Source organism: Anser brachyrhynchus, assembly GCF_964034855.1.
Source record: "Anser brachyrhynchus genome assembly, chromosome: 3".
NCBI lineage: Eukaryota > Metazoa > Chordata > Aves > Anseriformes > Anatidae > Anser > Anser brachyrhynchus.
In genome coordinates this window covers 56851612-56875108 of record NC_137696.1, presented here as the reverse complement: position 1 = coordinate 56875108, position 23497 = coordinate 56851612, and the positions used below count along the sequence as shown (strand labels likewise).

Genomic DNA, 23497 nt, shown 5'->3' with positions numbered 1-23497 from the left:
ATGTAAGCATGTGCTCTCAAGTGAATTGCCCACTGTGAAGAGATTTGCAGCACTTGCCTCCTTTCTGCAAGGAGGCTGTATTGCTCTTTCAGCACTTGCAGATCTTATAGGAAGGAGTGTGATAGAAGACCCGTGAGATAGAAATGTTCTGTGCACGCTCCCTCCAAAAAAGTGCTCTGATACCATTAGTACGTGAATACTCAAAGCTCTGTTTCCCTCCTTTATAATGAAATGCTGCAGGTTGCCTTCGTCCTGTCAGCTCTTATTCACTGAATCCTGTGCAACAGTGATTAAAGGCACTGAAGTACGGCTCTGCTGCTTGCAAGGGAGGTGGAAGTGCTGCACGACACTGCATCGACTGCGCTCACTGCTCAGCTGTTTACGCAGCTCACGTGGCTGTGTGGCGTTGTTGGAGGATGCCTCTCAGAACTAAGATTCGCTTGATATTTGGCACGGCTGCGATCACTGTTAAACATCTGACCTCTGTAGTGTCGGGGTATCCAGCCGCTGTGATGTCAGGCCAGTTTTGCTGGGTGGATAAGGCAGAAGAAAGGAGGCATCAGCAGGAAGGCAGACTTTGTAACTTGCGTTGTATTTGCCCAAGTGTACATGGGAATAATTTTCAGGTTTGGTGGCAGAAGTGGGTAAGTTAACAACTCTTCATCTGCAAAGGAATGCAGGTGATGTTATCAGAGCCTGGTCTTACTGAAAGTCAGCAGGTTCTGAAATGTCCAGCTTGCCCTGATAAACAAGATTTGGACATTTAAGCAGTGTTACTCAGTTTGCATATGTTTTAAGAACATCTTTGTCCTCTTTCTTTCCAGAGGAGAGAAAGAGAAGCTAAGGCAAGGTTTGTCTTTTCTTCTCTGTGGAATGTGTGGTGACTCGAAGGCAGTCTGGTCCGGTGAATTAACTTAACTTTCGTTGTGGTTTTGCTGTAATACCTGTTGTAGTGTCTGGTTCTGTTGTAGCAGTATAACAAGTTTTTACAGATTGATACCTCTCAACGGGACTTGATCTGAAGTACAAAACCAAAATAAAATACATGGCAGCCATGAAGTCTCACAACCAATCACCCTGCCCTGGAGGGCCAGTAGCAGTTCTGCTCTGCCTGGCTGGTGCATTTGAATGGACCCTATGTGGAAAGCGAACTCCTCATTAACATACTCCTACGGGAGGGCTGGTGCTGAAGGAACAAAGAAGCTGCTTACCCCATGGCAGAAAATTCTGACTTAGCAGGCCAGGCCAGCTGCCTACAATATTCAGACCCAAACTGAGCGAGGATGCTGAAGGATACTGTGTACAGGAATGTGCTTTCCAGAGCCATCTAACCTCTCGTTGGTTCATTAAACATTAAGTATACTTGGCTGAGAAAGCACTTTTGCTACATCTTTCCTTTCTATCTTTTGTGTGCTCCAAAACATGGAACCAGAAGTCTAGTTTGCCGTAACTATTCCTAAGCCATTGGGGGCTTACAGGGACTTGTGCAGTCTTTACAGAGCCTGAGCTCGGGGCCCCTGTCCCGCAAGAGAAACAAACAAGAAGCCTGCTCTTGGGAGTATGTCGGGGGCCTGGCACTGAGGACTGCACGCTCTTCATGCTTTTAGCCTGCTTTGTTACAGAAATAAGGTTTGAACTGGTGCGTTGTCCTCGGTTCTTTTCAGTGGCACAGTCTTAACACCAAAAACCACTGACAAAGTTTGACAAAGATGTGGAGGTGCTGAAGCAGTTAAGTTCTAGCTGGTTTTAGGAACAGGCAGTCATAGAAAGAAGAAAGTTTCCACTCTGAGGAAAAAGCTGGATTCTTGTAAGAATCCTTTTGTGGGAAGGAAGATAAAAATGACTCAACAGCATGAAACAGCATGAAAGTTGCCCTTCCTAGGCTTCAGCTAGACCCCAAGCGCCTGTGGGAACATGAAACATCTTGGTGTATGACAACAAGCACACTATTCCTGGAAAACGCGCCCACTTCTCAGCAGCAGAAATAATGGCTTCTTCTCTCAAAACAGGTAAATTCTTTAAAACTAAATGTTGATATGAATAGTGTATGGCAGTGAACAGTTACTTTTGTGTTGATGGCCAAAGAGTCTTCAGAATAAGAAAATAAATAAGCACATTCAAAAGAACTCAGGTGTCTGGTTTTGAATATGCCTTAGTGCTTCTAAAAATGTAATGTCATTAGGTTGCTGAATCTCGTAGCTTCAGACTGCTGGCCTTAACTGTTTATCTTTTTAAGCAGAAATTTTCAAACATTAATGTTAAAAAAAATAAGTGACAGCAAGAAAGTTCGGTATCTGGAGGCAAGTACTTAATTTTAAGCACTGCTTAAGGAGACTGAATTTCTGGGCTGCTCTCCTAACACTGTGGATGTTCACCTGGTGTACACGTGAAGTGCTGAGCGCTCCGCGTTAGATGGGATTTACTGCTGCAGTCATCGGAAGGGATGGCTGTGTACACGTGGTACTTCTGGGAATGGCACGCACGAGCTGTACCAGCAGCCGAAACCACGGACACAACCTGCTATTCCTGTCCTAGCAGAGCAGTTAGAACCGACAGGACTTGTTATCCAGTAGCTGGGGAGCTGACTTCTTGTATTCTAATGAGAGTTCACACTTCCCTACCCTCATTTCCTTTTCGTCAATGCTATCTCCAACCTCAGTTTCAGGGTTGACCTTTGGTGCTTGTGGTAACTAAAAGACAAAACAAAACCGCCTTCCTCTATGATATTGAGAATAATGCCAAAAATGGTACAGCAGAAATACCACTTCTTCACTTAAACTTAGCTGAAGCCTGTTCAAAGGGGAATTGTGCATGCTTTGGGCTTGCTGTTCAGAGGTTAGAGGCATAAATCAGCTCCCTAAAACAACCACATTATCAACGGCGTTTGATCTTAAAGCACTAAAAGCAAATGAAGAGGCTAGAGTTTCGCAAGAGAGGTCTCTTTTAACTCCCATGGGTGTCACAGAAGCCAGCAGAAATAACAGAAATTATATACACCAGTGGTTGGTGTTCCCAGTAGGGGTGACAATAAGCAGTTGCCCAAAATCATTCATGGTAACCCTGCGTTTGTTCATTTTTTCTGGAGTGCTCTGCCTGATGGCTCTTGGCATTCTTGCTGATGAATTCTTCCCCCCCCCTCCAAGTTCTTTAGTGTGTTTATAAAACTCCTTGAGCATAAGTTTGGTTTGTGCTTTGTGTGGGTGAGGGAGCTGACAATGTGAGCTTTCTTGCAGATTCCCATTTTGGCATGATGACAGTGTGGGATCTTCCTTCGGGACATGTGCCAGCAGAGTTATTCTGCACAGCCCCGTTCAGGGATGGAGAAGCATGCCGTGCGTCCTCAGTTCTGGGCTGCCAAGAATCTTTACTATGCAGGTACGCCTTGCCTGCTTTGCTCTTGTCCAAAAAAAAACCCAACAAAACCCAAAGAACTGTTAGTTGTTTGGACAAGCATTTTTAATTGCACTGTGAAGAAGTTATATTCAAAATTTTCAAGGATCTGTTGCTCTTCTCCTTATCTTTATTCATCTCATTCTCCTATAGCCTGATTTTGGATGGGATTTTTAACTCATGGGTTACTGTCTAGAGTGTTACATCTTTTGCTTGTAAGCTTCCTAGATAGACAGCTTCCTAGATGGATAATGTCCCTTCTGTTCTGTCCATCACCTGTTGCATACATACGGGTACGAGAAGCATTTTGAAAAATGTTAAATGCTTGCTAGAGGTTAGTATTTTTGTGTAGCTTTGGGTCTGGTTGCTGTCAGAATATGCTTTTTCTCAGTGAACAAGCCAGTATAATCTCGATTAAATGTGGTATGAGTGTTAAAAGGCATCGATAAGCCATATTAAGGTTTGGGTCTACCGAGCATGTGATAAATCACTGAAACCGAAAGACGGTTCCAAGAGCTTTCTGAAATCTGAAATCTTAAGCTGAACAGTGGTAAACTTTTGAACTCGAAACTTGTTTGGGGCTTTCTGGTTGTAAAAGGTACTTTTTATATAAGCTTAGTGGAAAACACTTGACTAATAGCAGTATCTTTTTGTAAGAAGGCAGAAGGAAAAATAGGTGTTTTAGACCGGCAAAAACAAGCTGGGTTCCTGCTGTGTCAGATCTGAAGATGGGATTGTAATTTTCCAAGAAGCAACAGAACTTACCCACTGGCCGTGCTGTTCAAATAAATGTGTCTCCTCTTCGCCTCTTCTGTGCTCAGATGCAGAGCTCACGACCGCCGCATATTTATGGGTGAGGGGAAGGTGGTCTTTTTGGCAAGCATGTAGAAACATCTCGTGTAAAGATACTGCCTCTTTACCAACCCGAATACCGGGTTGCCTGTCAACAACTGGTCCAGCACTCGGATGGGCCCTGCTGAGCTAGAGGTGTGAATTCAGGGGGCACACACCTGTCCCCGGCAAGTCAACATTTCCAGTGCCTCCAGCAGCGAGAATTTCACTGGCAGAAAACGTCTAGACTTTCCCTGATAGTGCATAAAGAAACACATTTAAAATCGGGAGCGTAGCTTGGACTGTATGATGAGGACTGCTTAGTGAGGGTTTACCAAGATATGGGTTGTAGCGTGGCGCGAGGGTCTGCCCCCATCTTTTCTGGAGGGACCAGGGAGATTCTTCTGCCTGAGGCAGGATGGTTGATGTGCTGGTTCCAGGAGCTATTTAAAACACTCCTGGCAATAGGACTGCGTTTGATTAAGCTCTTGCTGTGTCCTGACTGGTCGAGGACTAAAGAATTCTCTCTGTGGTGCTACAGCCACATCGGTTTGTTTTGTTTTCCCAGAAAGTGAACGAAGGTGACGAAGACAGGAATGCTGTGCCGCTCATGCAATGAGTGCATGTTCCCTTTTACAGAGCTAATAACTCACTGGGGCGTGCAGACCAAACCAGCTGTGACGTTGCCCGCTACCAGGTTCAAGAGGAGATTTTTCCATGCTCGGGATGACACCATGTCTGACAGCAGCGGGAGAGTGGTATCGCACAGGCAGCCTGCTTAGATGGCGTGCTCGGTCCTCCCTTGGCCTCCGGGAGCTGCCACAGCCAGGCTGTTTTGCCTGGAGGCCGGTAATAATTCTTGCTGGTGAGAGTCCAGTTGTTTCACAAGGCAGTAAATCCTCAGATGTCAGCTCGGCATAGGAGCATCCATGAATGGATCCTCCCTGCAGAAAGCCTCTCCCACTGTATCCGTTTCCCTATTGAACATAACAATACCATCAAGAAGCAATAAATCTTTGCACTGGGAGAATTTGGTGTGCTCGTCAGCACAAGGAAACAGCAGGGAGAGGAAATGTCTATGAAACCACAGCCTGGGGCTCTCAAATGTTTATCTGAGCTGGTGAGCAAAAGGGTTTTGAGACCATTTTAGAGTCAAAAACAGTCCTTTATTTTGCATAGTCGGCCGGCTCTTACTAGGGATTGCCTAGGTAAAACGCTCTTACCAGATTTCAGGAAGAGGGTAAAGGTCTTCCTGGCTGACTGCAGTTTGAATAACGTTGAAGTCTCGTGCTCATGGCTTTTTACAATCGCTAAGTTTGGTCATTTTCTTACAAAGGAAAGACGAGCGTAAAATTCTCTTACCAGACTTTCTTCTCATTTCTTTTTCTAAGCTCTGGCTTGTTCTTATTAAAAGAGCATTTTGCCGAGCAGCGGGAATTAAAATAGTACTAGGCAATGTCATGTGCTTTACTCCCGTGCCTTCCTTGGTAATAAACACCTGGGCAGCTTTCTCTTCCCTTCCAGCAGTGCTTCGTAGCGGTGGTCTTGCTGTGAGGCATCTGGAGCTCTGCAAGGCTTCTTTTCTGGGGAAGCTTCTTCTCTAGGGGCGTGGAGTCAGAGCCTCTGGACATCCTGCTGTTGGAGGTGCTCTGGGCAGCAGAAAGCTGACACGTTTGTGTAGTTTTGGCCTCACTTTCCCACTTCTGTAGCTGGTAACCTGCCCAGTCAGAGCTTTCCGGACCTGAGGAAAGGAAGGCAGCCCGCGAGTTCCTTACAGCCTGGGCACAATCTGAGGGTGTAACAAGCCGTGGGGACGTGGTGGGAAGCAGTGGTGAGGCTTGCTTACCCGCAGCCACCTACTCCTTGGGATTAACCACTGTGCCAGCGCAGAGGTTTTGGCCACCTTGCCTCCTGCCCCAAAGCGAGCCAGCAGGGAGCACTTCCCGGCTGCAGGGCAGGGCTGCTCCGGCCTCTCGGCGTGTGGCCGGGACGGAGGCGCTCTCCTCTCACAAGGGGTACCCCCGGCCTCGGGGGCCCTACAGAGCTGTCTGGGGCCGCTGAGGTGTCCCAGGGTTAACCCCACCTCGCCTCCTGCACCCTCCCTCTGCCTCCCTGCAGGTTTCGGCATGCCTGTTTGCAGTGAGGTGAGGAACCAGCGGAAGAAAAACTCAGGTTTCTATTGGGAAGTGCTGACAGTCCTTGCTGCGGACAGACTGCCTGCCACCAGAACAGGCTTTTAATTCAGGCACCAGCGAGCTGGGTTGGGTTGGAGGGGCTGCTTTATTTATTTATTTTTTTAAATCTATTTTACTGTAGTGTCACAACAAGCTCTCTCAGATGTGGATGTGTTTGAATGAGGCTTCGCGGTGCTAGGCGCTACTAAAAGCACTGATTTCTTTTCCCTTATGTCCCTGGAGGTCAGGGATTTGCCAGATGTTGGAGGAAGAGGTTGAGATAACTTGGTAAAGCATCCTTGATGGAAAACTGTCCAGAATTAATTCATGGGCCGTGTTCTGACTGCTGGGGCGCTCTGGATCCCTGCCAGCATGGGCTTGACTAATCTTTGCCTGTGACTCAGAACAGAGATATCTTGTTGGGAACCTCTTTTTTTTTTTTTTCCTTTTGAAAAAATGAAGTGAAAGTTTATCAACCTGTACAGTTAAATGAAGGATCAGCTAGCCAAATGAGGAAGTAAACCTTCCTACAGAATGAGCTCCAACCTGCTCACTGCACTTGTTTGCTTTCAGTTGACATCAGCCTTGTCATAAAGGCTCTAAATACTGTCTGACTTCCTTGTGGGCTCAGTGCTACCCTGAATCCAGCTTCTGGCTCGCCAGTGGTGCGACGACATCGCTGGGACTCGGACAGGTAACGTGCAGAGCGAGTGGGACCACCCGTGAGTACAGCTCCCGGGGTGGCTGCTTCTGTTACTTTTGGCAAATCTGGCAGAGAGGGTGGGGAAGAAAAAGGCAAATCCTTTTGTAGTCATCTAGTCTTGTTGTTAAGAGTTTATGTGCATCTCCAATTTGTGAAAGTAAAAAAATGTTATTTATCTGAAAGTAGAGCAACACCCTTTGTTCAGAGAAGAAAAAGCTCAGGGGAGGGCCCCAAGGAGCTGGCTGGTGCAGGCGGTTTGCAGGGTGACTCTCGGGGACCGAGGGGGAAGAGGAGGCAGCCCGGCCCGCGTGTGTGTGCCTGTGAGCGGGGCACAACCCCACAGCAAGAGAGGAGCGCCTCTGGGTAAATTTAGCCTGGAAGTGAGAAGAGGTTATTAGCGGAGGGAAAAACACGAACAGCTTCCCAACAGGGTCTGCTGAGGGCTGGGGAAGGTGGCGGGAGGAAATCTAAGCAGTTTGAAAGTGAAGGTTGGAAAGTTCATAAATCGGATTTTACAACCTGTTTGTGTGTGATAGGAAAAGCTGGGCTCTGTGGTGCAGGGTTTCTTCTCATCGTATCTTTTTGCACTGGTTGTAGCAGCCAGCTGACCTCTTGGACTTGGGCACACTCCCGATCGCTTACCGAAGTGTAAGCTAGTGATTTTATTATCCGTCAGTTCTCCCTTTCTGAGGGTGACCAAGGCTTTCATCTCAGGGTTTCAAGCGTGCTGATTCTGTGGTGAAAACCCTGCAGTCACGCTATTACTCACGTTTAGTATCTGGCCAGGCAGTAGCAGAAATGCGGTGGTTAACTTTGCAGAAAACCCGGTCCGGCCAGGAACGCCGTGCTGGTGAGCAGCCTTCCTTCAGCGAAGGCTCGCGCGCGGCGCGGGGGCTGCGCGGTGCGGTGCGTGCGTGGGACAGCCGTGGTCACTGCGCCCGCTGCAGCTGCAGACCTGCCCGGGGAGGTCGTGCCTCCTTTCTGATGGAGTCCAGGACCGACACGCAGAACACAACGTGATGCTAATGTGGGATGTTGCGCTGGTGCAAACCGTACCCGTCAGGATGCACGGAAACGCAGCTTTAGAAAATAACAGTGATGGCTATTAAAATATGCCTTGAATGTGTTCTTTTTGACCTGAGGACAGACAACAATTTCAGTTTTTCATTTATGATAAATTATTCAGATAATCCAGACATCAAAACAAACGAAGTAGCACGCGTCAACTTGACAGAGTGTTCAGAGCCCCTGGCTGTGCACCTGAAAGCAGGGTTTGCTGCACTGCCAACCCAGCCGTGACCGCTTGAGCTATTTTCAGGTACGCAGTTATATTTCTGTATTTCAGCTCAGTGAGCAGTTATTTCAAGGCAGAGAAATCATTTCAGTACTGAAAAAGCAGGGAAATTCATTTTCATTGTCAGACCAGGAATTGAAAACAAGGATTAGAGGTAAAGTGTGCCACATTTCTGAAGTGTACTGTAGGGAAAGCCTGTCAAGTCCACCAGCTAAAATAAACATCACTTCCTATTGTTTAGATGGAAAAGTACACGTGGTAACTGCTTTCCCCTTATGTATGTGACATAATCAAGGTATTTTCTGTTTTGCTGATGCTGCTCATCACTTCAATAGCTCAAGATTTCTTCTGCAGAAAAATACCTGACAGTTAAAATGCTATGTAGGGAAGTAAAGGTCAAAGTTGTACGAGGTATGGTTACTGACTAATTATCGGGTTTTCCTGTTTCTGGCTGAACAAATACTAATTGGTTTTAAATTAACTGAGCCCAGTGCAGATTTCTCTTCCACCACCCTGGGAAGGGCTTTCAATGCCTTGGGGAGGAGCTGCGGTCACGGTCCCCTCCCATCGGCTCCTTCCTGGTGGCTCCATCTCCTCCTCGAGAGGATTTCAGCTTCTGAGCTCCCCGAGGGGGCAGGAGGAGCGGCCAGGCGAGCGCAGATCGGGCTGGGAAGGGGAGCGGATGGGGGTGCTGCGTCTGGCCAGGAGGGTACTTGTTTGGTCGGATAATTCTGGGCCATTTGCTGGCCACGACGAGGCTGTTAACCTTGGCTTGTACCATCACAGAGCAAACTGCTGATGGACCGCAGTGGCCCCGGAGCCGCGTCCTTCCCAGGGCTGAACGCCTCGCTCTCACAGCTCCAGAGTTGGCTGCATTTTCTTCCCCGTGCACTCTGCAGCCTGCACTTGTTCTCCCATCAGTGACGGTGCTGAGAGAGCTGCAGGGAAGGGAAGGCGGCCACACTTGTGTCCTACACATGGGTGGGGGAACCGGCCATGGCTGTGATTCTGGTAGCGCCAATAGCCGCAGAGGTGCGGTGAGGGAAGCATCAGTGCAAGCACGCCAAACGTAGCTGAGAGCGTTTGGCCTGGTGGATGAGTAGTCCCCATGTGTGTCCTTGTCTTGTTTTGCTCGCTAAGTTGAAGTCTTTCTGGGCATGGCTGCTTATGCTGCCCATCGCTTTCGTTTACGGGGCAGAGCAGAAATGTAAATAGTGAAGTTCTGGAGAAGCTCGAGGTAGCTTTCTGCTGCATCGGCACACTCATTTCTGAAGTAGCTGCTTCTCTCGACAATAAATCTAAGTGAAATTGAAACCACTTTTCAGATTGCTTCCAACCACTGCTGATGACAGCTTTCAAAAAACAAGCTGCTTCTCCGAATGTGAATACCCTCACTGAAATAGAAAACAACAGGAAAATATTAACTCAGGCATCACTGGAACGGATGAGTGATAGGATTTCAGAAGGGTTGCCTGTGCATGCACACAGACACATACTAGGAAACACTGCCCTATAGAGAAGTTCAGAGTTCCTGGTTACTTTGCAAATAATGTGTTTCCTTAAATCACTTGGTGAGGTTTGCTGGGCATGTTAAGTTGCTATGGCATCTGAGATCATCCAACAACATTTGTTAGATTTTTATCTGCGGCTCGTTAACCACACTGAGCAAATTGAAAATCCCCGGTTACACTGCGTTTTATATCATATCCTGTCAGATAAGTCTGAAGAACAAACTTCACGCATGCAGCGTGACTGCGTACGGCAGGCTTGCAGAGCTCGTGAAGTAGGATGACACCTGTCTGACATAATGCCCGGGGACCGACAAACGTTGCGTGGAACACGCCGCTGCCGTATAAATAGGAGCGGGACAGCAAAATGCTTTAATGTTGAGAGAAGGCTGGGAGGGTTTCTTCAGAGAGAAGACAGCTGAGCAGATAGCCTCTGCTGCGTGCTAGACAACTTGCTGAGCTTGTACGTTCTTCCTTAACACTTGTGCTTTGTTATTTCTCATCTTTCCCCTGCCTGAAGCTGATGCCTGCTGGACGAGGCTGGGAGGACGGCAGCGCTGCGTCCGAGAGGAGCATCGATGCCCGCTGGGATGGCGCTGGCCGCTTCTAGCAAGCCAGCGCCGCCACGCTCCGGGAGAGTTTCTGCAGCAGGCATGGAAGTGCATCACAGCAAGCTGGACTTTTTCTGCAAGCTGGGCTACAGTAAGCAGGACATCTGCAAAGTGCTGGAGAACCTGGGCCAAGAGGCCCTGGAGGACGACGTGCTGAAAGAGCTGATTCGGATGGGGAGCAAACCCCAGGCTCTGGAGAGCCAGGCTCAGCCCTCCCTGCCAAAGCTCGTTGCCCGGGGGTCCTGTAGCACTTCTCCAGTGCCACAGTGGCTTGGGGGAGACGAAAGTGATTCCTCCAGTCACTTGAGACCCATTGTGATCGATGGCAGCAACGTCGCAATGAGGTAAGCTGTGCTTCCCAAAAGGGATCTCCCTTCTTCGGTGGCTTTTGAATTGTAAAGCTGGTGGCTTGAAGCGTGCTTTTTCCAGGTGAGAGGTGCGTTGAAGTATTTGATGTATAATATATGAAGCACTGCGTATTCCTCTTCTTTGGCTGAGGCACAGCTTACAGGGACCTTCTGTCTCTAAGCCCACAAATACATACACCTAATGCAGTCACTAGCTTTCTCTGCATTTTGACCTTTTATAAGGTAATGTCAGTGTGATTCAGCAGCTCTTTCCCTTTTAGCTCACCACTGATGTTGCTCTGCCTTTTCAGATGGGTACCTAGGATTTTTAGGTGGACAGAACAGCCCCACTTACTTAGGAAGTAGAGGGAAAATTGAAGACAGGTGGCTGTGGTCCCTAACAAAATCACAGTTGTATTGTTTTCACTTGCAACTAAATCCCAACAAGGTTCCTGGCTTGTATTTTTTTTTTGTTGTTTGACCACATTTTATAGAAATATCAGGAAAATGATAATTGACTTTCGTATTAAATAGTCTTATTTCTTCCTTAATTCATTCTGTTTCTGGGAAATGTGAAAGCAACCCATCCCGGCCAGTTATATTTCCTAAGTAGCATCCTGACGCCGTAGAAGCACTCTTAGTGATGCAGAGGCTGGCATTTCCATGTGGCTGGGAAGTCCAGAGGCAGCAGCGAGTTGGCCTCAGTTCATTCCTCTGAGCAGTGTGAGCTGCCAGAGGCCCCAGCAGAGCGCCGATGCCCTGGCTACCCACCAGTCCTTCTATCGGCCTCCCTTTCCTCTCTGCAGGGCCAAGCCCGTCCATGCACTTTGGAACAGAGCAGAGGAGGGCTTCCTGCTTTGGTCATCTCGGTGTGAGGTGAGATGAGACCACATCCCCTCTGGTTAGAGGGCAAAAGGGACACATCCAGAGCAGGTGATTCTGGAGGCTAAGGAAGTTGTGCCATCTTCTGGATGAAGGGAGAAATCCCTCCCGAAAGCAAGGGGATCCTCAGGGAAGCTCACAAGTAGTGAGAAATACACAACAGCTGTCCTAGGGTCTCCTGCCTGTTTGCATTTTCACCCTAGACCCACCTTAGGGTATCCTGTTTCTGTGCGAAATAAATGAGCACCAGCTTTGATGGAGCAGCTCACCGGAGCATTCACTCTTTTGTCATTTTAGGGGCAGTGATACCTGTGGCTGGCTCGGTTCTGCCAGCACAGCCGTGTCCTTGCTGACTTCCCAGGGTTTTTAGAGCAGGCAGAGGGGGACAGAGCGGAGAACAGTGCTGTCTGTAATGCGGCAGCAGCTGCAGCCTTGCCATGTTGACCGCACGCCCACTAAAATGGTTTTCCAAAAGCCACCCGTGCTTCCAGCATGTGAAACTTAAATCTTTTTAAGGATAGTTTCCAAGATGCAAGGCAGAGAGATGTTTGCCTGCCTAGATTCTTGAACGCTGGTGTTTTGTCGTGGATTCCTTTTCTTTCACCTAAAAGGAATTAGAGGAATGTGCAGTAGTTTCCAGTTTCAGAAAGGCAAAGGTCTTCCAGCTCCTCTCAGACATCCCCAGGCTCTGCCTTGACAAAGACTACTTGGCAGAATGGAAAAGACTCCTGAGCTTGTCAGCTCATACCGAACTGATGCAGCCTGGAGGGAGCTGCTTTCCTGTCCTGGATGTCTTTCCAAAGTGGAGCTGGATGACATTTGCCTTTGGATAATGGGCTGGGCTTGGTGAGTGCTTTTGGTAGCCCCGTTTCAATTTTTCTGGTCTGCTGCTGTCAGAAGGAGAAGGGCTGTTTGCAGCATAGTCAGGAAAGGGGATGTTAGGTTTCCTGGCTGGAAAAACATCATTGCCAACACCATCACCAAAAAGCGCAGGAGAAGCAGCAGCTCAGGGATGGAGCTATTAAAATGTTGAGGCTTGGAGAGGGACTTGCCTCTGTGGAGAAAAACATCCTGAGCATTTTTATTCCCGTCTTGGGACTGCTGTTTCTGGAGCACTTCAGAGTTGGCTCCAAGGGCCCATTGCGGGGTGCAAGGTTTTGAAAAAGATTAACGTGCCCCGATGTAATAAAGCAATTGGATGATCTGACAGTCACCAGGCAGCCTATCCATACAGACTGAATGGAAAATAACCTTGCCTTCAGCCAGCCTCAGGGGTCAGACACTTCAGTACGCTTTGTATTTCCATCGGGTGCTGTTAGAGACTTAGGCACCTGCCCGCTGCTCCATGGGAGGTGCACGGGGTGGTTTAGCAAGGCTGGTGGGGGAAAATGAATTGAGTTGGGTTGGTATGAAAGGGGAACCAGTGTAACCCCGTTCACTGCACACTCAAGGGGCTACCTACCCCATGCTTGCACTAAAGTCTGGTTTTTAAGCTGCGATACGTACAAAGGCTTTCTCCTGGGCCAGCTGAGTCCTGCATTAGGCTCTTAAGTTCCCTTCCTTAGGCTGTACTTGGTCTTCAGAGGTAATCAGTGCTGGATCTTGATGCTTCAAGGCAGTAATTTGAAAAAGTCACCTGAACTTCCAATTCACCTGTCCAAGTTGACTTTCAGTCTGTTCTTGGTAGACCCTAACCATGAAAACCAAACAAAACTGTTGTTTCAGAATAGAGATTAGATGTGTTGAGCACTTCAGCTCATTTAATATAGGCTTTTTTTTTTCTTTTCCTTCATAAGAGTTCCTATTTCCTGGGTTTCTATTAATAGATAATCAGATCTTATCCTCCCAATTGTACCATTTTTCATTTGTGGTCACTATTTCAGCAGTATAACTTTCAATAGGTGTAGAATGCAGCTTTGGCTATAAGGTTGATATAAGCAGAATCTGGACTTGAATTTCTGGGGGCCAGTGGGGAAAAAGGCTTTTAGGACTGTGGCATCTTCCTCAGCTGGTCAATCACTGCAGGTAGGTGTAGTAACTGAGTGTGAGAGTCATTTACGTCCACGTTTCACAGAGGGGAAAGCAGGAGTGAGATTGTGGTGATATTATCCAGAAAGCTCAAAGTACAAGGATGAGGTTTCTGTAGATACTGCTGGGGTGTTTATCCATTTCAGGACCTTTGTGAAGAGTTCATTTTTGTTTCCTTGTGCAGAAACAGTCAACAAATTGCCTTCCTTTACATGTGCACTGCACTATAGTCAAATTTTAGATAACAGACAGGTAGTACGAACTTCCCACAGGGGAAAGAGACTTAGGAAGGATATCACCCCTATCTATTTTCCTTGGGCATACTTTCTGTGTCTTGTTCTGAACACTGATAACTGTCCAGAACCCACTTTGCCTGCATCTGCTACAGTGCACATCCTGGGGGTTTCCTAGCCCTCTGTGCAATGAAGACAAAATCTACCAACTTGGGCATGATAAAGATGGGCCAGAGGCATCCTTGGCCATCCCAGCTGAGGGCTTGTCCCTTTTTGGGTGTCCTGGGTAAGATTCCCAATATTTCTGATCCTATCTCTTGCAGTTTTTCTTTCTCTGTATTTTGACTCCTGTTTCCAGAAGAGGCCAGCAGCAGAATGACCTGCAATCACACTTTAGCCACATAAAAGTCTGTATGTCACTGTTACCACAGAAGGAAATCCCCACATTTTGTTTCATACAAGAGAGTCTCATGCGTTTCTGCACGTGCTGGAAGAAACTCCATCCTCAAACCATCATCAGAGAAGGCATGTGAAGGGTCTGACACAACCTAAGGTCTTGCTGGTACTTTAGGACCCAAGTCCATCTAGATACAGATGAAAGCAACAGACTTGGTTAGCAGGCAGGTCACAGAAATCTGGGACAGAATATCTCTGTCTTAAGGCATCCAAACTTCATCAGATAACAAGCAGTTCTGCTGCAGGAGGTATTTGGATCTGTCCAACCAGGATAGCCTGCTCAGGACTGGAGGGTTATTTTCTTGGAAATGGGTGAATGACACAAAAGCTGTATGTCTTGCCTTTTCGTTACTGATTCAGAGACCTCTGTATGCTTCCTGAAAACTTTGCCTCACCATCCTCCTCCTATTTCTTTTTCTTTTAAAGCCATGGAAACAAAGAGGTCTTTTCCTGCTGGGGGATCCGTCTGGCGGTGGACTGGTTCCGAGAGAGGGGGCACACCTACATCAAGGTTTTTGTCCCGCTCTGGAGAAAGGAGCCCCCTCGACAAGACAGTCCCATTGCAGGTAGGCCACCGTCCCGGGCATAATTTGGCAACCACTAGGTGCAGTTTGGAGGGAGAGGTGTGAAGAATCCAGCATGGTTTTGCCCCGTAAACACACAGTGCAAACAGTGTCTAAGGTCTCCATCACTTAAATGAGTCACTAATTTATTGCCACATGCTCTTGGCTAGCAAGTAAAACTGCAAACTGGGCTTTATTACAGTGCTTAGAAGCCTTCTGCTTCGAAAGCACCAGTTTCTGCCAGCTGAGTTAAAGAATAATGAATTAGTTAGCTCACAACAGGACTGCAGAACTTGTACGCCAGCCAGTAAACAGCGAGATCATTTCTGAGTAGATATGTTTCACGCGTTATCCAGAAGTGTCAATGTCCAAAGCGTTCAGTATTGCACAACTGCTCTCAGTCTATCAGCTAGCCTGTTACCCTGATAGAGGGGCTGCACGGGTTCCTCTCCCAGGAGAAGAAAGTGCGTCGGCTGAGGTCTGCGGTGGAGATATAGACTGTATGGAAATAGATTGGCAAGATGTGTGCCTGCAGCTTGATGTCTACAGCTGAGAAGGCTAGCAATCCATCTCCCTGCGAGGCAGGCATGGCAAGAAGTCAGTGTCCTCCGTGGCAGAGAAATTAATTTATTGATTTTATTAGGCACATCTTATCTCCCAGTGATACTCATACCAGGGCAGGTTATGAGCTTTCTAGCATCTACTGGGGTAAAAAGGGAACTACAGGGGTTCACCATCTTTTAATGGTGAAGACATAGAAGTCAAGAAAAGGCACCTCAAATTTTATGAGTAGGTGCTTCTATAAAATACTTAATTTTGTAAGCTGCCAAACTACCACTAGGTACCACTGCACCTGAAAATCACACCACTTTAAGTTGCCTGAAGTGCTGAAACATTTCTAAATTCCTGTAGGTTTCTAGCATGACTGATATCAGGTCACCATTAATTGATTTATTTATTTTTTAATTAATTTTTCCCCCCCTTCTCTTTCTGCCAACCACTCCACCAGATCAGCACATTCTCGAAGAGCTTGAGAAGCAATCGATCCTTGTGTATACCCCATCTCGGAAGGTGAAAGGCAAGAGGGTGGTTTGCTACGATGATCGCTACATCGTGAAAGTTGCTTATGAGAAAGACGGAGTCATTGTCTCCAATGACCATTATCGGGATCTCCAGAATGAAAACCCTGAGTGGAAGTGGTTTATCGAGCAGCGGCTGCTCATGTACTCGTTTGTCAGTAACAGGTAAGGGAACATTGCTGTTTGTTGTTGAGCAATCTGTAATTTAAACATTATGGGCCAAGACAGCTCAAACATCACTGCACCTCTGGCTAGCACTGGTGTATGTGAACCCTGTTCAGAAAGGAATTTACCGCAACTTTTCTTATCTCATTTCTTCAGTTCCTGCTTCCTCGGCTTTGGTCGTAAAAGCCCATGTCACTCCTCAGTGAACTTCTCTAAATGGCAGTATTAGTGACCAGCTTTGCTGCTTGCCAGTCCAAATTGGGATGTTCACCCAACACCTAGAATGTGTTCGGTCCTATTTCATAGCAGTGTAACTGAATTAAATCAGAGAGGGGAGGCTGGCTAAGTGTTTTTAATTCCCCTACAGGGCACGAAAGCACTTCTTCCTGTGATTTTACAATCATAACTTTCTAATAGAAGAGAGAGGACAAACTGATCTCTGGCCCCTTGAGTATCCCCACTGGAGAAAGTCTTGGTTGACACACTTGTGCTCTGTTCATGAAGACTGAGCTGTGTGCTCTTTGGTTTGCACAGCGAGATCTTTGTACACAGTTTTGGGAGTTTCTTAAATAAAACAGTGGCCTGAAGGTGGAGGTTTCAGTCCCATCCTGTGGATAAACAATCTCCTTGCCTCCCCCTTACTTCCGACCCGCTTTGTGCAGTGGGAAATGTGGTGGGGTGAAGGTTCATTCTGATCAGAGATACATTAATTAGTTTTCTCCCTGAAGCATTGCATTCAGGTGCTGACATAGATGAGTAAACAGTTCATCTGAGCATTTTGCAGGCCTTGTAGCACGAAGCCTTTCCTGAACCCTTGAAAAGGCTGGGCTTGTTCATTGCACCAGATGTGTACAATGAACTGTAGCTCTGAATTAAGGAGTGGCTTCAGACCCCATTCTCCTTTTAAAAAAAAAAAAAGGTTAAAAAAAAAAAAGTGAATTTGGTGTGGAAGGGAGCTGATGGGTGGAGAGACTACAGAGACATTTGCTGCTGCTTCGGGGGAAAAAGGAAGCGATACTGTGACATCCTGGGGCTGCTGCCAGGCCAAGGCTGTGCCAAGCCTCAGTGTCTTTCCAGTTGTTTGAAGTTATTAGGAAATGAGAAGAGCAGCTAATGTGAAGGTGAGGCACTGTTGGCTTGGCAAACGAGGGATAATGCAGCTCCTGGAGGCCAGGCCGTGAAAGCATCACAAGCCTGTCCTGCCCTGAGCTTGCGCAGCAAGCTGTGGCAGCACTCAAGGTACTTCTGTTATTCCTGTGACTTCTCCTTTTCAGGTTTATGCCTCCTGATGACCCCCTAGGCCGGCACGGACCCACCCTTAATAATTTCCTCAGCAAAAAGCCAGCGCTTCCCGAACCAACGTGGCAACCTTGCCCCTATGGTGGGTTCCTTTACGCCCCTCCAGGGCCTTGCTTCCTCACTGTGGGGGACACATGCACTCCCTACTTCACCCTCAGTGTGGTAGAAGATGGGGATGAGGCTGCTCAAGTGTGTGGTGCTCCCACTGCGAAACAGCTCTCCTGAAATTTGGAGGTAGATCTCTGCACCATTTTTCAAAGCCACCCTCTGTAGCAGTAGGTTTCCCAGCCCCTCGAGTGCAGCAACCAGAACATACACGAACTTCAGACACTACCAAAATAGAGTTAAGTCTTTACGCAGAAACTTCCTTCCGCTGCTGCACCCTGCTATTTCGGTCAGCAACATGTAAATCTGGGGGTCAAAAGTGTTATGTGGGAAAGTGGCACTTCCCCTCTGTGCTGCTGGAGCTCACCCCAGCCTTGTGGCCACACAGTGCTGGGGAGAAGTCCTGGGTACACGAATTGATGCTGGCACTGATAACAGTCTCCTGTTGAACTATATTTTTTTGATTCTTTCAGGTAAAAAATGCACCTATGGCAATAAATGCAAGTTCTATCACCCAGAGAGGCCACATCAAGCTCAGCTGTCGGTCGCTGATGAGCTCAGAGCCAAAATAAAGGCACCCGTAAGCCTGGGGAAGGAGGAGGAGCCATGCAACCACTCTCCATGCCGGACTGGCCGAGATCCCGTGCCTCCTGACGCTGGCACAGAAACGCTGCAGGGAGCTGGCAGCGGTGTGGGGCCCTCCTGCTACACGGCCTGGTCCCCAGGCAGCTACTGCCCACGGCTGGCTGACGCCTGGGCCCTCGGCCCTGACCCTGCCCTGGAGCAGGACCAGAGGCTGCCAGACACCCTGAGGGACGGAGCCCTCGTGGAGGAGATGTCGGCGCTCTCCATCAGCGACAAGGTGTTACGTGGAGCCAGGCCAGCCTGCTCCCCCCGGGACCGAGAGGTGGCCGACAGCCCCCGGGGCTGCTGTAGCCTCAGGCACGGCCCCTTCCTGCTCCACCACCACCACCCCTCGGACTGCGCCTGGAGGCACGCGGAGCGCTGCTGGCCCCAGGAGCACCCACAGGGGCCCAGGAGCCGCTGCCTCCCCACCGCGCCTCAGCACGGCCCAGCCCTACAAGCACAGCAGCAGCAGCACCTCCTGCCGCCCTCCACCGTGCCTCCAGCTGGGCCGCTGCAGGGGTACGGCGAGCAGCCGGCACTGCCCCGCCGCTGCTTCCCCAGCCAGCCCCTGCTGCTGGACACCAGCAGCGGGCTCGACTTCTTCCAGAAAGCCTACGCTTACCCCGATGCTGCTTACTGCAGTTACTGGCCGCCCCCTGCTGCAAGACCTCCTTGTGCCCAGCGGGCGAGCGTCCACAGGGAGCTGTGCGCCATGTTCTCCTGCGCTGAGGTGAACCGAGTCATGGCCTTGTACCCAGATATCAAGGACATCGCTAGTTTGACTTTACTCATTCAAAGACACAGGAACTTGTGAAAACTCCAGGGTAAGCTTCCCGGCAAATGAAGAGCTGCTGTTCTGAGGGTTATCTGAGTGTTATTAAAGGGCTTTGTGAGCAGGGTTAGGGCTGTTCAAGTAGCACGCATCTAAGCCTCAACCACCTATGGTGCACGGGGTATCGAGTCAAGGCAACCGTTGTGGTTCACAGCAGTGGGGACCTCAGTCACCTTGCTTGGAAGTGAATAGGAGGGCTTGGGTGAACTAGCTGAGCTGTCAGCACATGAACCTCCCTGTGGCCTGTTTTTTAGGCTGAGGTAGCTCATTGTTAATGCCTTGAAACACTAGACGTGTTTTCAAAGTCTTAATGTCCTGGTCAACTACCCTGAAAGAGACATTCTCCATGGGTCTCGTTAAAGGGCTCCTCACAGACCTATCATGACTAGCAGAAAAAGTAATTTGGCATATTTCCCCTAACATGTGGCTGTGCTCTCTGCTACAAGGCGTCTTCGGGTCCATGTCAGTGCCTGATGGCTTTTATCACTAAAGCAACCCTGTCCTACAGGCGCAGCCCTGCATCTGTGAGCTTTGAAAGAAGCAGCTAGTGTTTACGAACCAATGCTGTGAACCCATAAGATTACTGGTAGAAGTTGTGGAGAGACTCCAAGCTCTTGGAAACAGCTGCAGGTATATTTCTCAGGGCTCACGCACAACATAAATCAAGTCAGGGAAGTCATTGTTAATATAAGTCCTGCTGTGGACTGAAGGCTCTGGACTGTTTCTTCTTATTTGAGTTAACACAGACAATAGCAAGGAGGAAAAAAAAACTAACAACTTTAAAGGGCCTCTGTTCTAGTGAACAAGAAAACTGTTGTTGAATTAACCCTTAATTACCAAATGTGGTCCCATAATGCCATTATATAGATGATTTATGATTACAAACATTTAAACTGTGTTCTGCTGGGACGTTCGATTTTCAGTAAGCTGTAAAGCTGCTAATCTCTGCATTACTCCACTGACTTCTTTAGGGTATAATTCAAATGTTAAGGTTGATCCTGAAAGTTTTTGGCATTTTACCAAAGTTTGAGTATGTCAGTATGACATGTTTTAGAAATTATTTAGCACATTATAAAATGATCACCTAGAACAGTTCACTCTGAATATGTCTGTTTGTATGCCTTTTTTCGAAAATTTTTTTATTGAATTCCTTTTAGCACTGATGGATAATTAGGTCTAATACTCAGGTGGGATTTACAAAATCTCTGCACTCTATGTGGCCCTGCACTCTAGGTTAGGTTCTTCTCAGAAGTACAGTCAGGCCAGAATTAAACAGATCTTGCTGAATTCTCTTGTTTTTGAAAAGGTGACCAAGGAGAAGTAATTTATCCTTAGTATCACTATCAACTATCAAATGATTCATCTTGAATGTGGTGCTACTTTAACCTGTTTCCTTCTGGAAACCACCTGCACCTTTTTATTTTTTTATTTGTTAAAAGACTGATCAGCAAATTAGTACAGAAATAAGCAAACTGTATCAGCTGAATTGCTTGTGGTCACATGGTGGTTGACTCTGTCAAGAAATAATTATAGCTTTTTCCTCATGTTATTTTCCACAAGTTATAGTCATTATAATTGTGATTTTTTAAAATAAGTTGCCTCATTCAGATAAACAAGTTTTGGATCATCAGAACAGCTTATAAGTTATCCACTGGAAAATGCACACAGATTAGAACTGATGTTAAACCAAAACTATGGAAAAAGTGTCCTGTGAACTGCTTTGGAAAGTACTTAATTTCTACAGCCATTGTTAGTTGCCATAAAATATGCACACACTGCTTTTAACACATCAAAGTGACCAGACAGGCTCACTGGATTGCCTCACGACCTGTACCAGAGCTTTCCAAGCTACCTGCTTGCACATCGGCACACTCAAAAAGTGCCATGCAGAGTGGAAAAATGCCTTCCAAATGCTCAAACAGCAAGTTCCAAATGCCAACATTCAGAAAATACACACACGACACGTATGGTTATAGCCTGCTGCAGTGCCAACATGTTTTTATGTCTGGAATGTAGGTAGGTTACCTATTTCAATACAGAAAGCATTTAAAACATAGAAAAAATGGCATGGTGCCTTTATATAGTGCCCTTGGCTTGCTGGCAACATGTGTGTAAGCTTTTCTCGTTTTCCTTCAAGAATGTACTGGAATTTGGTGCTTGTTCAGAACCTCTCTCTTAGGTTTAATAATTTATTTTGCGTTCATTTCTGCTATAGTTACTAAGAAATCTTTCAGTAAAATACTTAGAATGTGCATTCTACTGAGAAAGCGTCTGAGAAAATAAATCAGACTTTGGTGCTAAACAGAACTTGATTTCTCTTGGCTCATCCACTTAGAGGGATTTTTCTCATGAAGTTTGTGTTTCAAGGGCAGAGCAGCAGCAGCGTTATGTCATTGAGTGCTGCAGAGGAACTCTGCCCTTGGCGAAAAGCCCACGGCAAGCAAAAACCGTTTTGTTATTTTGCCACTGAGCAAGCATGTGGGACTCAGGACCTTCTGCTGCAGTTTTTTACACTCTCCAAGACAGTAGGATTGCTTTCTGGCTTGAGAGGTAAGGGAAGAAATTGCTAACAGAAAGGAATAGGTACCTCTTGTGCAGACACGATAGACGGCTGTTGCCATTTGGTGTCTCTGCTGAGATGCATTCGAGTCCAGCTCTTGCTGCCAAGTTGAAAATGAATCCATAAATCCCAACAGCCTGAGAGTCTCAGAAAGCCCTTGATGTTCTTTGCTCTTTGGTCATCAAGACTCTTTTAGAAGATTGAAGCAGTGGGAGCAATCCTCCAGGAGCCTGGCTGCTTTCCTAAGGGAGATTTGCAAAGTTGCCAAATTTATTTTAAGACTTAAAAAACAAAACAACAACAACAAAAATCATAGAAGAAGAGCCTCTTCCCTTCTCCAAGCTCACTCTTTCCCCAAAAGCTAGGAAGCCAAAGACACCCCAGTGTGTGAGTGGCTGGGGAAGCTGGAAACGAGTATTTCACTGCAGGGTTGTGGGCATTTCCCTGGCGTGAAAAGGGCACCAGGCACAGCCCTGCCCAGCGCTGCTGCTGGAGCCTGCTGCTCCTCCCTCGGCTTCCCTAGGGGAAATGCTTCTCCACGAGCCTGCAAACAGTCTGGTAAGTCTAGATGCCGTGACAGTTCACACCATAGGAAAGGCTATGAAGTAGGTGATCTTGCTCTGTATTCAACACTTGGTGTACTTGCCAGTTATTCAGAGTTTTGTTACTATTTTAACTCCCTATGAAAACTGGCACAACTTATGAGCAAGTATTTAAACTGATCACAAATATTTAAGCAGGACAGGAGTCGTAGCCTCTCTCCTGCTTAAAAATGTTGGATTGCTAGGAAGGAAGGAGAAGGTAAGTACCTCAGGGAGTGCGACAGACCACCTCTGCAAGATATAAAAATATAACCAAAGGGTTATATTTTTATATAAGGTTATATAAGCCTTTAACAAGCAGACGCCTCCCTTGGCCAAAGGTACTTTACGTTCTTTATCTCCGAGATAACAATTTAGATAGTTTTTTCTTCCACCTTTTGCACGGACTTTCCCCAAGCCAGGAGCCGGCCTGCCTCTGCTTCAGTCCCACGGCGCTGGTGGGACGGGCAGGCCTCGCGCCCTGGAGCAGGGTGGCACGACCTGGCAGTGCCTTTTGTCACCAGCCTCAGTACAGTGTTCTGACCTGCTGCCGACCTTTAAGGGGGTTTGTGGCATTTTTGTCCCGTCTCCACTCTGGACTGCCATCGCCACCTCAACAAGGTGAGGCCCTGCAGCAGGCCGGGGGCACTGGCACCACACGAGGTCAGGCAGCGCCACCCTGCCCCTGAGCCATCGTGCCCTTCACTGGGCAGGGCCCAAATCACAAAAGTTTTTTTGAACCTTTGGCTTGGCAGAGTCCTGACGTCCTCAAGCTGTTTTCCCACCCTGCCTTATAGCAGTCCTCCCAACAAACACTCTGTGCCTGGAGACAGAGGCTGTGTTACACCCGCGTTTGCTTGTGCTGACTTCATACAGCTTTCTCTAAGGACCTAATGGGTTGCTAGCAGAACCTAGCAATCATATACTCTTAACTACATTAAATCCTAAAACTCATCTATCCTTCCACTGCCACCAAAACAGCGTGTTTGAGGGAGTTACTAACAGTACTGATTTCATACAGAAGACAAATGTGTTTTACAGCACTACGTGGCAGAATAAAACCGTAAACTAGAAGCTGACAGCAAAGCATGGATGGCATAAAAACAGTCAATCCGGATAAATGGAAATAAATTTTCACGTAGAAGACCAAAGAGGTGTTAAATAAAATTATAGCAATGTCAAGCTGGTAGAAACAAGCACTGTATATTACACAGGGTATGATTTACCTC

At 47.4% G+C, this 23497-nt stretch overlaps 1 protein-coding gene across 4 annotated transcripts; it reads left to right on the top strand.

Annotated features, from left to right (window-relative positions):
* The first annotated feature begins 107 nt into the window (after positions 1-107).
* On the top strand, positions 108-23497 carry ZC3H12D (zinc finger CCCH-type containing 12D). Of its 4 annotated transcripts, none has more exons than XM_080588011.1 (7): positions 108-2009; positions 3234-3375; positions 10421-10855; positions 14884-15023; positions 16030-16264; positions 17539-17645; positions 18142-23497. In XM_080588011.1, exons 3-7 carry the CDS (start codon positions 10479-10481, stop codon positions 19107-19109), a joined length of 1827 nt encoding a protein of 608 aa, XP_080444137.1. In that variant the 5' UTR covers positions 108-2009; positions 3234-3375; positions 10421-10478; the 3' UTR covers positions 19110-23497. The 4 variants fall into 4 exon arrangements, with proteins under 4 accessions (XP_080444137.1, XP_080444135.1, XP_080444134.1 ...); XM_080588009.1 differs by having other exon boundaries at positions 6969-10855; XM_080588010.1 differs by lacking the exons at positions 108-2009; positions 3234-3375 and adding an exon at positions 6969-7089.

Coding starts and splice junctions, on each gene's coding strand:
- ZC3H12D (XM_080588011.1), top strand. CDS start 10,479: ATGCCCGCTGGGATGGCGCTGGCCGCTTCTAGCAAGCCAGCGCCGCCA. Junction 10,856..14,883: donor GGCAGCAACGTCGCAATGAG/GTAAGCTGTGCT, acceptor TTTCTTTTAAAG/CCATGGAAACAAAGAGGTCT. Junction 16,265..17,538: donor TACTCGTTTGTCAGTAACAG/GTAAGGGAACAT, acceptor TCTCCTTTTCAG/GTTTATGCCTCCTGATGACC.